Raw genomic sequence first — 14,423 nt, 5'->3', positions numbered from 1 at the left:
TTATGTACTTTTCCTGGGATGAAAGATTTTGAAACATTTTTAAAAGAATAAGACTATGTTTTTAATACTAGATTATTTAGAGATAAAAGAAGGTAAATTGACCTAAAAATAAGAACCGTATAAGTTTGAAGATTCAATTCTTATATCGGGAGTGTAATCAAATTTTAACCAAGAGAACTTTTGGGCGTTCTTAATAAACCTAAAAAAACAAAAAAGATTGTGGTTTTAGGCATGTGAGAAGATTTGGAAGGGAGTGTTGGAAACGGTGGATTGCCATTCTCACATATAAATATACAAAACACAAATAACCAAAAAAATATTGAACGAATCCTTAGGATTTCACGCTCTTCCTCTTGTTTTCCTTCTCTTCCTCTTCTTCTTCTTCTTCTTCTTCCTTCTTCCATTTTCCCTTTTCAAACTTCCCGCATTAATTTAACTGTTTGTTACCCTTCCCCCTCTTCCATTTCACCCCTTTTCGACGTTTCTCAATCCATTCACCGCCGGCGAACTTCTCTCCCACTCTTTTTCCCATCTGGGTCTCTCTCCGCCGGCGGATTCCTCCACCCCATGTTGCCCTTTCACTCCCTCTCCGCCGCTCAGGCCTCCCTTGGCCGGAATCTCACTTTCTTTGAGACCCTTTGGTTTAATTACTCCCATGACAAGTCTGATTACTTCCTCTTTTGCCATAACATTCTCTTCCTTTTCTTGATTTTCTCCTTTATTCCCCTTCCCCTTATCTTCCTTGAGCTCTTGCATGCTTCTGGGATTCGTAAGTACAAAATTCAGCCCAAGGTTCGATTGCCATTCAACGAGATCTTCCGGTGCTACAAGGATGTTATGCGTATGTTCTTTCTTGTTGTTGGCCCGCTTCAGCTCGTTTCATTCCCTTCCATTAAGGTGAATCTCGGGTTGTTTTATTTTTATTTTTTTTATTTGCTTCCTTTTCCTTGATCTGGGATTTTGATTTTGATTGTTTGTTTTCTGTTTCTTTTGAGTTATTAGATGATTGGGATCAGAACGGGTCTACCATTGCCTTCTGGGTTTGAAATTGTTTCTCAATTGGTGGTGTATTTCATGGTGGAGGATTATACCAATTATTGGATTCATAGATTCCTCCATTGCAAATGGGGGTATGAGAAAATCCATTGTGTTCACCATGAATACACTGCTCCTATTGGATTTGCAGCTCCTTATGCTCATTGGGCTGAGGTTTTGATCCTTGGAATTCCCTCTTTTCTTGGTCCAGCTATGGTTCCTGGTCATATGATCACCTTCTGGTTATGGATTGCTTTGAGGCAGATTGAGGCCATTGATACACATAGTGGGTATGAATGCTAAAGCTATTTCTCTTTCTCTCTGTCTCTCACTCTCTATCTAGCTTTCTTGCTTTCTATTTTAATAAACTTCCTTCATTTTTTTTTTCACTTCTGCACTGTGCTTTTATTCGACTGCGACAACATGATGCCAACTTTGTATTTTCTGCATTCTTTTATCTCTTCAGCCTTTGTGTTAAAGTACTTTTAATCTCAAGGATCTTGAATGGTGGGCTTGCCTCTTTTTTGACTAGGACCGTGATCTGCTCTATGGTTTTCATATTTTTTTAATCTTGGTTGCCTTTTCCTTTATTATATATATATTTTCTATATGTGTAGATATATGTTTGGTCGCAATATAGAGTTCCTATCATTACTGTATGAACTCATTGCATGCTGAATCATTGCTCCTACTAACTTGATATAATGAAAGTTTGTTGAGAAATATTGTAAAGGTTAAAATTTTCCCATCTTTTCTAGCATCAACTTTCTCTGCTTCCACATTCGCCATACACTTGTGGGAAAGCCTAAGATTCTTTTGAACTTATTGTAAGAGGACTTATAAATCTTCTATGAGAAGCCGAGCCTATGAAGCTTGATTCTCATTCTCTTATATACTAAACTAATTAGGGCCCCACTACCCTTTTATGCTTTAAGCTTATATACATCATTTCAAGATCTACGATTTAAAAGGCCATGAAAGAAGCAAGTCTTGAATTATAGAACAATGTTATTGTTAATTGTTGTTATTAGTTTTTGTTCTAGCAATTTTGTATTTATTACATTTGTGCTAACGCTTGACTCAGGTAATGTGGACTAGTAGTACTGATAATTTGTAAAAAGTAAAAAAATGAATTTATTCTAGCTGATCAAAGCTCGGTAGAGGATAACAATATTTGACTTTACTTTCTCCATCTAGTGGGACCATAGATATTAGAGTGTAGGTTTTAGAGAAGAATGGAATTTGCGTATGGGGGAAGGAAAAACAACAAAGTGATTGTGTCAATGTATTTTCATCAATGGTAGCAGGTAGGTAAGTACAATGAAATATTAGGTAGATTGTGAAGTGATGCTGCAAGGACATTGATGGGCGAAGATCATGAACTAGATCATAGCTGAACCTTATTGGTTCAAACATTCTTAACTTCAGGACCTTTTAGCTCACAACCATCCCCAATCTTCCCGATCTTATTACATTGTAGTTGTTATGAGGCTTCATGTTTACTCCCTTGTGGAAGTCTGCCTTTTGAAACTCAATGTCAAATTCTGTAGACTTGGGGTGTTGGGAAAAGAAAGTTAAAAGGAGTTGATGTGTAGAAAGACATCTTTAGAGAATTGCTTCTAGCATGATGGAGAGTAAACATATAGGGGCGCTTGGGGGTTAAACTCGTGTCATTTGAGGTTAAAAAGTGAAATGTATATTCTAGCATATGGTTTGCTTATCTTGAGCCATGAGTTCGTTAGTTCCATGGGCTACATAAACCCACTAGTTATGCACACCCAAGTTTCCATAAGCTATATTGAAACAGTCTAAACACGAAATAATTATATAAACTCAGCTTTTCAAGAAACCAACCTTATTAAATTGTATTGTTCCTATTCCTCAGAAGAATCAAAAGCAAGCTCTGTTATTCATGTTGACTGCATCTGTTTTAAAACTCTTGTTACATTTAGAGGAATGAAGAGGGAAAGAAAAGTAAGTTGACATCTAAAGGGGCCAGCTTACTCAAATAAGAATCCATTGATTTGACCTCCAAATTGTTTAGTTGGGCCAAAAACAAAAAATAATTGATGACAGGCTTATGGCTGGGAATAAATGCGGTGTCAGACAATCATTCCTTAGGTCATGTAGGACATAGCTAACTCTTGGTGGGTTTCCTGTGGCTGAACATCCCCTTAGCCTTTGGTTGAACTTGAGTAACTTTATGTACTATTATTTTATATTGCTGAAGTATGATAGTTGTCTCTTTCATACGAAAACTGAGATTCTCATGAACATTGATGGCTAGATGTTGTACAACTTTAAAAAGAAAATTCAAAATTAAAGTCTTCTACTCACAACAGTAATCTGGAGTTGAAGGATTTTCTTATCAATGTGTTTCACAAGCATTAGCGAGAATCAACTGTTGACCTCTTCATTCTTAATCGATTTATTAATTTTAGTTTAAATTACCATTATAATTCTTATATTTTGAGCTTGATTTCAGATTGGTCATCATTGTTATGGAAGTTTAATTATCATCTTTCGTTGCTAGCTGTTAATAGTTTTCTTATGTGTCATGTTTTCAATGGACGTGATAGAGAGGAGTGACGAAATGATGTTTAGTATAAATCATGTGTGAATCCTTACTTCATATTTTCAATAATCCTAATCTAATCCACAAAAACTTACAAGCAGAGACGTTTGGGGAGGTATAACCAAACAACAGGGACTATAAAGAACTTTTGAGATAACATTGAAACCAAGCACAGACCATAGGGACCAAAATAGTAATATAATCTTATTTTCAGATAAACTATTGATGAAAACTACATCATTTCTCTTGTTCTTTATTGTGGTCTTTCTTTACCTCTGCTTTTCTCTTATACTGTGCTTTTATGATGATTGTTGAGATCAACCATGGTTTTATTCATATATTTAATATTTATATTCAGGTATGATTTCCCTTGGAGTCTAACAAAATTTATACCATTTTACGGTGGTGCGGACCATCATGATTACCATCACTATGTTGGAGGGCAAAGCCATAGCAACTTTGCTTCAGTATTTACCTACTGTGATTATATTTACGGAACTGACAAGGTAGTTATAGTCTTGTTATAATTTTACCTCCCACTTGTTCTTCCTGTGAAATCATGCTCATAAAAGTTACTCATTTGTTCACTTCCTCAGGGGTATCGTTATCAAAAGAAGATCCTTCAGAAGGTAAACGCTTTGTTTTCCCCGCCCCCCACCTTTGCCTCGAAAGTTGATTGCATATGGTGTCATGAATTAGCAAGTTTTCTTCAAATCGACATTAGATTTAGCCAAAATTGAGCTTGGTTCAATGGCATGCCCGGATAAGCTTGATCAAGCCTTAGGATGGGCAGTATAACTATATTTACTATGACTTTCTCCTGTTCTTTGGTTGGATCAAATCTATTCCATTTGTTATCGTGATTTGTTTCGGATCGATATCGTGTGTTCTGATTGTTTGGTTTCTGTGTAATCAGTTGAAGGAAGAAGTGAAGAACAGCGAAGAGTCGTCATACTACAACACAGCTCAAAATGTTAAATCGGACTAGGCGATTCATATTTTGAAGGATGCGTATTTTTTGGGTCGGTAGCAACGTGTTACGTTACATGATCTCTGATTTGAAGTTTACTTGGTCGGGGACCGTATCATCAAGGAGGTAGTTAGGGAGTGGAATGGGATGGAAATTAACATGGGGTCTATAAAAAAGTTTGTGTTTTTGTTTTTGGTTAGCTTAATCTTCAGGGCTCAGAATTCAGATTCTCCGATGGTGTGGTTTAACCTTATTGTGCAGACAAAACTCCTAATATATATAAATATGTATTCTGCTTGTGAATTTTTCTTGATTTTTTATTGCCCTATTTTAGATGACCATTTTTTATTATTTTTCTTCTAAGTCTAACAAAGAAAAAAAGAAAAAAAAAAAAAGGGTTATTGGATTTTCTAAATTCTAAAAGTAGATTGTCTTTAAAGGTGTGTGAACATTTGTGTCCAAATATAGAGACACTCCTCTTTATTTATTTTTGTAATTATGATTTCAAAAATAAAGGTATTCAAATATGATTCACCTTTTTCAAAACCTTTATCTGTTTGTTTATATAAACTTTGTTACTTCTAACGATTCATAGCTTTAATTCCTTTGTAATTTGATTATATATATTGTTCAACTTTTACCCTTCTTTTATTTAGATCTTTACAAATTGAGATGGTTGCAAATATAACAAAATTAGAGTATACATTTATGTTAATAACATTAACATGACAAAGTTACTTGTTATATGATGACAAATTTAACCATCAATTTTAATATGATAATTTATGTTGTTGAAAAATATGAATTTGAGATAGGTTTTGATTTATTAGAATAATAATTGAAAAGTAGAAAGAAAGTGGGGTCCAATTTTTTTAGAAGTACAACTAATAAGTATGGATCAAACTTATTTTTTGTACAAACTTTATTTTATTGAAATGAAAGAGTTTACCAAGAAAGGTTGTTCTTTGCAAAATCAGTAGATGTGTAAATTAAACCAAGCCTAAAGATTATAGAACTTAGTCAAATTTAGGATTGAATTTGATGAAATTGAATATATATATATATATATATTCTTTTTCAATAATTTTTTTATAAAAATTACACAAATCGAGAGGATTTTCTATTTATCTTTTAACAATTTATAATTTATTCTCAACCAAATAGAATTTCAAACTTGGTCACTTTTTGAAATCAAAATTTAGCCAAAAATAGTTTAGTTGAACAAACCATTCAAAAAATCAAAATTTGAACATTACAACTTATACTAATATGGGCTTATGTGACATATTATGAACTTGGACATGGGCTTTGGCATCGACCTTCTTTCACATAATCATATCATATAATTAGAAATAATTTCAGGAATGGCAAATAAAAGGACTTGGATCTAAAAAATATATAACAAAAACCCAAAAAAATAAGAATTATGACCAACTTTGTTGAGACTTAAATTGTGAAGCTTTCACATGCTCTTATATTTAAATTTATAGCTTTCACTTGCTGAGTTTTAAGTTTTTTAGTTTATCTTTCCAAAATATTTTATCCAGTTTCTAGGTAGAGATCGAGTTTTCGGTGCCTGATAGACTACCTTAGTCTGCTGAAGCTCCAATTTCGATTGTCAGTACGTGGTTAGAGTTGTACATAAAGTTTGTTGTGTTATGATGTATATGTCTTTTATATGATATAGATACTCTATAGTTTGTGTAAGTTCTAGAAGTTGCGGTTTACTTGCAAAATCAGTTATTTTCGGACTACACTTTATGTATATATATGATTAGTCTAAGTTCTGTTGTGTTATGTTGCATGTATAATAGTTTATATACTAGATTAGCAAGTTTATCACGTTCAAGAGTGTCGGGACGTGATCGCAACGCGGAGCGGCCGACATCCTCCAATCATTTAATCTTTAATATTTAAAAGATTTGGAGTCGCCACCAATCATATTAAGGAGTGATTGGTCACCACAAAAAAATTGGTCAACGTAAATTCAGATTTAAGGTTCGGGAGTCAGTTGTGTGTAGGGAAGGTATTAGTACCCCACAACACCCATAAAAATGATTACCAAAATTTACCTTTTAAACTAAATTAACGAGGTTCACAAAACAAAGTTTTTGTTTGATATTTTTTAAATGTCATGGTTATCAATTCATAACTAAAAAACTAAGTCTGAATTGATGATTATACGGGTGGCATGAGAGCCATTAGAAAATTAGAATTTAATTTTTACTTAAAAAGATTTTTTTAAAAAAATTAAATTCAAATTCAAATCAACTTAATTTAATTAAAATTAATAAATAAAATAAAGTAATAAAATAAAGTAAAGTAAATGTAAAAAATAAATGGTCAAAATATGGTATCTACAAAGAGTTTAGTAGAGTCGACAGATATCGTTCGAGGAGAGCGATGTTAGTAAGCTTCAGTCGTCTTTCGGACTAAGCTAGCAAGTAATTCAGGAGGGGGTGTGACATAAATCTTTGATGGTAGCTTTATGGTTAGATAAGATTAATTCGGATAAAAAAATATAAGAGTTGGGACTTAAATCTAGGTATAGAGGAAGATGAAAGACCTATTTACTACGGGTCAACTAATAATATTAACTTAAAACTAGTCTTAATTATATAAAGAGCACAAAGTTGAGGGTGTCAAGCCCCTCTAAATTACCTATGCTAAATTCAGTACTTCCACATATAATAATTAGAAGAAATATTTAGAGAAATCACCTACTTTAGAGATGATTTTACACAAAATGTCTTAAAATTTCATTTATTTTCTTAATTAAGATTTTATGTTTTTTAAGACTATTTTAACCTCGACAATAATTGATTTTTAAAAGTATATATAATATAAAGGCTAAAAGTTCAATAATTAATAATTTAGGAAGTATTTGTAATTTAATGAATTTAATTTGGCATTATTAGATATGTAACATTCTCATTTAATAACTTGAAAAGAGTTGAATATTATTAAGGGGTCATTTGTTTGAATATTAGAGGTCAAGAGTTGAGTTTTTATAGAAGAAAATTTTCTATTACTTTGATTTTTCTTTTTACATTTCTTAATCATTCAAAATTAAATCTATAAACACTACTTCAAAACTTCCGATCTTTCCTCATTCGCTATGTGTATCTTATTCAATGACTTAAAAAGATCAAACAAAAAATTAAAAACTTTAAAAATTAGCTTTCGAAAAGTTTATATATATATATATATATATTTTTTTATTTGATTAAGAATTCAACCGTAATATTAAAAAAGAAAGTAAATTACTCAAAGACGGATAAAATGGAAATAATATTTAGCACCATAAATAAATCCAGGAAGGACAAAAAAAAAAAAAAATCATTTTCATAGATTCATCAATAGGCCTTTGGGGAATAGGATCAACTACATTCTAAAGTTAACAATTATAGGCATCTACTTTTGTACCATAATTGACAGAGACATCTTCATATCATATATTCCCATATTTGTGAGATTAAAATATAAACATTCTACTAATTTTTTTCAATTAAAATAAACAAATATTGCGATATTTGGATATATTTGCACTCAATTTTTCCTCGAGATAACAATTTCATTTTAGATCAATCACGATCTATCGAGGACCAACAAATCCGAGGTTCTAAATCTTGACTTCAATTTGTACAAATACCAATAAGTATTTGCAAACATTTAAAAAAGTCAATACAAATAGACTCTAAGTTTGTTCCGCTAATTATTATTTTTCGTTAGTTTCAAACTCAATTTGTTCTTCATCATCTAGCATAGAGGATGCATGATTTTCGAAATCAACCTCGTCGAAATGTATCTCATTTTTCTCCATAGTATTATTGTAGTCGTCGTTCTTCGTTAAAATGTCAATGAGGCCAATAAGTTCACATATCTACTAGTTTTCATTGTATTATCCGTCCATTCATTTTTCTTACTTGCATTTTGTTAGCAAGTAATTTGTCTCATCAATATGATAAGACGAAATAACACAAAAAAAAAAAAAAAAAAAAAAACTTAAAACATAACACTAAATAAATAAAAATCACTTTGGCATCAAGATATATACTTTTAGTTCATACAATTTGTGAAATAGTCTTCAAATTTTATGTTTGTGTTAAATAATCATTTGATAAATTTGATATTTAATTTTGAAAGTTAATGATATATTAAACAAAATTTGAATTTTATATTAGTAAACCCCTTAACTTTCAATTTCTTATTTATGAATTTTTAATAGTCTCAAAGGTAAAAAAAAAAAAAAAAAAGGTCTCTATTTTAATTTTTGTTTTCTAAATTAATTTAAAAAACAAGTGTTTTTGGTAACTAATTCATTTTTTTCAAAAACAGAATATAGCACCTATTCTGAATTTAGAAATAAGACATGAATGAACTAATATCACATTTGAACGAGTGAAATTTTAAGAAAATGAAATTACTACATATAACAACAAGGTGCACGTTTCTTTTTGGTGGCTAGATCCGAATTCAAATTCTATGTTAGTTTTTGTTTTTAATAAACAAAAATTTAAAAACGAATAAAAAAAAATTGAAATAGTTACCGAACGAGAATTTAATTATTTAAAATAAAAAAACGTGAAATCATGTTATATGATCATTCTTTTAGAAAAATAAAATATATTAAAAGAATCAACATAAATAAAAAGAAAAAATGTAAAAATTAAAATTTTATATATGAACCAAAGGTTAACAAAATAACAATAAATTTTTATCCTTTGGCATTGGAAATGATGTCTAAGTCGTGGTTTTCTATTTGTTACGATATTTAATAAAAACTTCCGATTTGTATTTAATAGACATCTCACATTTCGGTTATATGCCTAACAGGTCAAAGGTTCTTAAATTTTACAAATTTACTATACACAGTCCAATTAGAAATTCTTGAGTTTATTAAACATTAGTTTTTTTTTTATCTTTAATGAAAATTCTTAAAATTTTCAAACATTTGATACTTTTAAGTTCAAAAATCTTTGAGACAAGTTAAATATTTATTGCAATATAATTCAATGTGAACCTAAACATTCTATTGAATGTCATTAAATTCATTGATTTCAACTAATATTCATTTGAGAGCAGTCTAAATTTTATTTGTCAAAATCTCTTAAAATGCACGATCATTAAAAAAGAAGGGATCTTTTAAAAAATATAAAAAATCGACAAAATATTTACACTCTATAAAACAGTTCTAGAAAAAACTTAAAGACCCACCGTATAAAATACAAAAAATATCCCGTCAACTACACCGTCAATAACATGTGTAATATATTTGTGATCGTTTAGGTTTGGTTATTGTTTGATACGCGATCGTTTAGATATGATTACAATTTTTATCTTTTCAATTCATCGTTTAATTTTGTTACACCATCCCAAGTCTAAATGATTTTTTAAAAAAATTTGGTACACGATTTTTTTAATTTTTTGGTACACGATTGTTTAGATTTATTTACACGATCGTTTACATTTGCTACTCCAATCCAAATAATATTTTTCAAGATTTTTTATACACGATCTTTTATTTTTTTTACACGACTGTTTACTTTTTTAAATGTTTACACTTGGCTACTTCAATCTAAATGATTCTTTTTTCAAGATTCTTTATATACGATCTTTTAGATTTTGCTATTTTGTTGTACACAGTATAATACACAGTCATTTAGATTTCCAAATGTAAACGCGTAAAAAAAAAGAAAAGAAGAAAGATGATGGGAAGAAAGCGAAAAAAAAAAAGAAGAAGAAAAGAAGAAAAACGATGGAGAGATTAAACGACATAAATAAAAAATTGAAAAATAAGAAACATGATAGAAAGAAATTGAAGAAAAGAAAAAGAGAAAAGAAGAAAGACAAAATCGGAGGAGAAGATGGAGAATACGACGTCGAGGAAGAAAAGAAAGATGGAAGGGCAAACCTGCAGTATTTAAAAAATGGCTAACATGATGTGGTAGATAGTTTACAGTTTTGTTAGATTTATGTAAGTTTCTCTAAAAAAACTTAACAAATACATTAGTTTATGATATAAACTCAATTATTTTGGTTAAATCAAGGATTAATGCATTCTAAACAATATGATCTTACACTCTGAAGATTTTGAATCAATCACAAATTGCAACATCCTCGTTTAAATTAATGGTGAAATTGTAAATCAATAAATTCAAAACTAATTAAAAGTTAACACGTGTCTTGAATCGAAATTAAAGACATATTGGCAAAATTCAACAACAAAGCATATCTTCATCGTAACCGTTGAATTGAATAAAATAATATCGCCCAATTTGACATTATTAGTTGGCCTAAATATACACAATATTTATTTATAATTATTTAAAACAATTATAAATTTAACTTACTTACTCACACATACACATGTATCCAAATATATTACAATTTCTCGATAATTGTGATATACCATTTGTGGAAGAAAGTTACTTAATTTTTATTTTTCTATTTATTAAATTAGGGGTAAGCATCGATGAATCAAAAACGACCAAATTCTAATTATGATCAGTTTAGTAAATGTTTAAATCGACTCTGACCATAGAAGACTGTAGTTTGTTTAGTAAACATATTGAGAGAAACTCTCTGTATCTTCGATCGATCAATTTCCATTCGATGAACTTTGCTGAATAGATTAGATTTTTTGGTTTATCGTGGTAACACCTATATCAAACTTACCAAAACACATAATTGATCAAAAAAAATAGAAACAACATAAGTCCTTCCTACGAACCCCCCAACAACCAACGACAATATTACGAAGTGAACAAACCAAACTTCTCGAAATAAAAAAGAAATTTTTTTAACTATTTTTTAAAATAATAATATTAAAAAAATTTAAATTTAAAAAACATATTTAAAAAAAGAAAAAAAGAAAACCATTAACCAACCTCCCTAGAGGCGCGTGGAGTCCACGCTCCGTTTCCATCAAATCAAAATTTCTCCAAAGCCACAAAACTTCACAGAAACAAACAGTTCCTCTGTTTTCTCTCTTCCTCCTCCGACCTTCCTCCTCACATGGCCCCATCATGTCCCCTTCCCTTTCTTCTCTCTCCTTCGCCGTCTTTCATATTCCCCTTTTTCTCTCTTCTTTCACACCCACTAACCCATTTATTCATTTTCTTCAATTCCCCTTATGCCGCTCTCTTTCTAATACCTCTTCTCTTCCACCTTCTATGGCGGACTCCGACGACCCCGCCGCCGTTGCCGCTCAAGCTGTCCATCGCCGCTACGAAGGCCTTCTGATGGTTCGCACCAAAGCCCTCAAAGGCAAAGGCGCTTGGTACTGGTCTCACCTCGAACCTCTTCTCCTTAAAAATTCCGATACCGGCTTCCCTAAGGCTGTTAAGCTCCGATGCTCCTTATGCGACGCCGTTTTCTCCGCTTCTAACCCTTCTAGAACCGCCTCCGAGCATCTCAAACGAGGCACTTGCCCTAATTTCAACTCTCCTTCCAAAACCCCTCTTGTTTCTGTTTCCCCTGTTTCTCGTAAACGCAACACCGCTGATAGTGATGGTGGGGATTCGTTTTACGACATTTCGCCATTGACGGTGGTGGATCCTTCGGGGGTTTACGGCGGTTCGTTCTCGCCGTTTCAACCTCATCAACCTCATCAACAACAACCATTGTTGGTGTTGTCCGGTGGGAAAGAGGATTTGGGGGCTTTAGCTATGTTGGAGAACAGTGTAAAAAAGCTTAGAACTCCAAGAACTTCACCTGGGGTATCATTAAACAAGGATCAAATTGATTCTGCGCTTGATTTTCTTACTGATTGGGTGTTTGAATCATCTGGGTCAGTCTCCATTTCGAGTTTAGAGCATCCAAAATTCAAGGCGTTTTTGAATCAAGTTGGATTGCCTTCGATTTCATCGAAGGATTTGGCTACAGTTAGATTGAATTCTAAATACGAAATGGCTAAAGCTGATGTTCATTTGAAAATTAGTGAAGCTATGTTCTTCCAAATCGCTTCTAGTGGGTGGAGACCTCAGAATCAAGAAGATACAACTATGGTTCATATAGCTCTGAACCTCCCTAATGGGACTAGTTTGTATAGAAAAACTCTTATTATTGCTTCTTCTGTTCCTTGTAGATTTGTTGAGGAAGTTCTTTGGGATACAGTTTTAGATGTTTGTGGTAGCATTAAAGAGAAGTGTGTTGGGATTGTAGCAGATAAGTTCAAGAGCGAAGCATTGAAGAGCTTGGAAAATCAGCATGAATGGCTTGTTAATCTTCCATGTCAGTTTCAAGCTTTCAATAATTTACTTAAGGATTTCATTAGAAATCTCCCATTGTTCAAGACAGTAGCTGAAAACTGCAAAAGGGTAGCGCATTTCTTCAATTTTGAGTCTCATATCAGAACAATCTTCCACAAGTATCAGTTACGAGAATGTGGTCATACTTGTTTGATAGCATTGCCCACAGCTGAAAGTGAGGAAATAGGAGCTACGACACTCTTTCAAATGGTTGATAACATGCTCGAGTCAGCTCCGGCTATGCAGTTAGCTTGGCTCGACGAAGCTTTCAAGATCACGGTGATTGAGGATCCCATTGCTAGAGAAGTTTCACACTTAGTTGGGAGTTCTGAGTTTTGGAATGAAGTAGAAGCTGTGCATTGTTTGATCAAATTGGTGAAGGATATGGCTCAAGAGATTGAAATAGAGAAGCCATTAGTTGGCCAATGCCTTCCACTGTGGGAAGAATTGAGAGAGAAAGTGAAAGATTGGTGCAAAAAGTTTCACATCTCAGAAGAATCATTAGAAAAGATAGTTTCAAAGAGGTTTAAGAAAAACTACCACCCGGCTTGGGCTGCAGCGTTTGTACTCGATCCACTCTATCTAATACGAGACAACACCGGGAAGTATCTCCCGCCTTTTAAACGGTTAACAACCGAGCAAGAGAAGGATGTTGACCGCCTCATAACTCGGCTTGTGGCTAAGGAAGAAGCTCACATTGTACTAATGGAGCTGATGAAATGGAGAACAGAAGGGCTTGATCAAGTGTATGCAAGAGCTGTTCAAATGAAGGAGAAAGATCCCATTACAGGGAAATTGAGAGCTGCTAATCCACAAAGTAGTAGGCTGGTTTGGGAAACTTACTTAACTGAGTTCAAATCATTAAGAAAAGTTGCTGTTAGGCTCATTTTTCTTCATGCTACTTCATGTGGGTTCAAAAGCAATGGCAAATTTGAAAGAATGGTGTGTTCTTCATATCGCAGTTCAAAAGCTACAACTGAAAGTATTAAGAAGTTGGTTTTCATTTCAGCTCATTCCAAGCTAGAGAAGAGAAATTTATGCAGCAATAGTAACGAAAACCGTGAAAACGGCGACGATATCGAGTTGTTTGCAGCGGTAAATAGTGAAGATGATCTGCCAAGTGAGGCTGATGGGTCATCTTCATTGTAACAATTTTTTTCTTTTTTCCTTTTTTTAACGTAGTTTCATAACATTTTTTCTTCAACAAAGTATAGAACTGTAGTAATGAAAGTAAAGTTTTCATTTTTCTTATATAATACTATAATAGATGATTTATAGCTATAGAAAATCAATTGGTGGGACACACCTTACCAATAAAGTCCTCTAATAATTATGAGAGGAAGTAGGATCACTTTTTTTCTCTCTTTTTTCTTTTTCTCCATCTCTTTGGCAATTAATTCCTCTACTTTTTTGAAATATTGTATTCTCACTTGAATGGAGTGTTATGAGTTCAAACTTTGTTAATTCACATATGATTGATAGGGGTAAGATTCAATAAATTACTACATTTTCTTTCTCCATTACACCTCTTGCTTTGAATTTTTTTCTCTCTTTCAAACTTATTTTGTATAATTAAACATTTTTTAATTTT

General features: G+C 32.3%; 2 protein-coding genes across 2 annotated transcripts; both read left to right on the top strand.

Moving 5' to 3' along the window:
• The first annotated feature begins 282 nt into the window (after positions 1–282).
• LOC103490939 (methylsterol monooxygenase 1-2-like) lies at positions 283–4,883 on the top strand. Its single transcript, XM_008450692.3, has 5 exons — positions 283–897; positions 1,003–1,325; positions 3,969–4,116; positions 4,207–4,239; positions 4,527–4,883. Exons 1-5 carry the CDS (start codon positions 568–570, stop codon positions 4,596–4,598), a joined length of 906 nt encoding a protein of 301 aa, XP_008448914.1. The 5' UTR covers positions 283–567; the 3' UTR covers positions 4,599–4,883.
• Positions 4,884–11,528: 6,645 nt separating this feature from the next.
• Positions 11,529–14,213, top strand: LOC103490938 (uncharacterized). Its single transcript, XM_008450691.3, has one exon. It carries the CDS (start codon positions 11,609–11,611, stop codon positions 13,979–13,981), a length of 2,373 nt encoding a protein of 790 aa, XP_008448913.1. The 5' UTR covers positions 11,529–11,608; the 3' UTR covers positions 13,982–14,213.
• The last annotated feature ends 210 nt before the right edge of the window (positions 14,214–14,423 follow it).

Source organism: Cucumis melo, chromosome 6 (assembly GCF_025177605.1).
Source record: "Cucumis melo cultivar AY chromosome 6, USDA_Cmelo_AY_1.0, whole genome shotgun sequence".
Classification (NCBI taxonomy): Eukaryota; Viridiplantae; Streptophyta; class Magnoliopsida; order Cucurbitales; family Cucurbitaceae; genus Cucumis; species Cucumis melo.
The sequence above is the reverse complement of the archived record's forward strand: the minus strand, read 5'-3'. Positions and strand labels throughout refer to the sequence as shown.

Coding starts and splice junctions, on each gene's coding strand:
- LOC103490939 (XM_008450692.3), top strand. CDS start 568: ATGTTGCCCTTTCACTCCCTCTCCGCCGCTCAGGCCTCCCTTGGCCGG. Junction 898..1,002: donor TTTCATTCCCTTCCATTAAG/GTGAATCTCGGG, acceptor TTGAGTTATTAG/ATGATTGGGATCAGAACGGG. Junction 4,117..4,206: donor ATATTTACGGAACTGACAAG/GTAGTTATAGTC, acceptor TCACTTCCTCAG/GGGTATCGTTATCAAAAGAA.
- LOC103490938 (XM_008450691.3), top strand. CDS start 11,609: ATGTCCCCTTCCCTTTCTTCTCTCTCCTTCGCCGTCTTTCATATTCCC.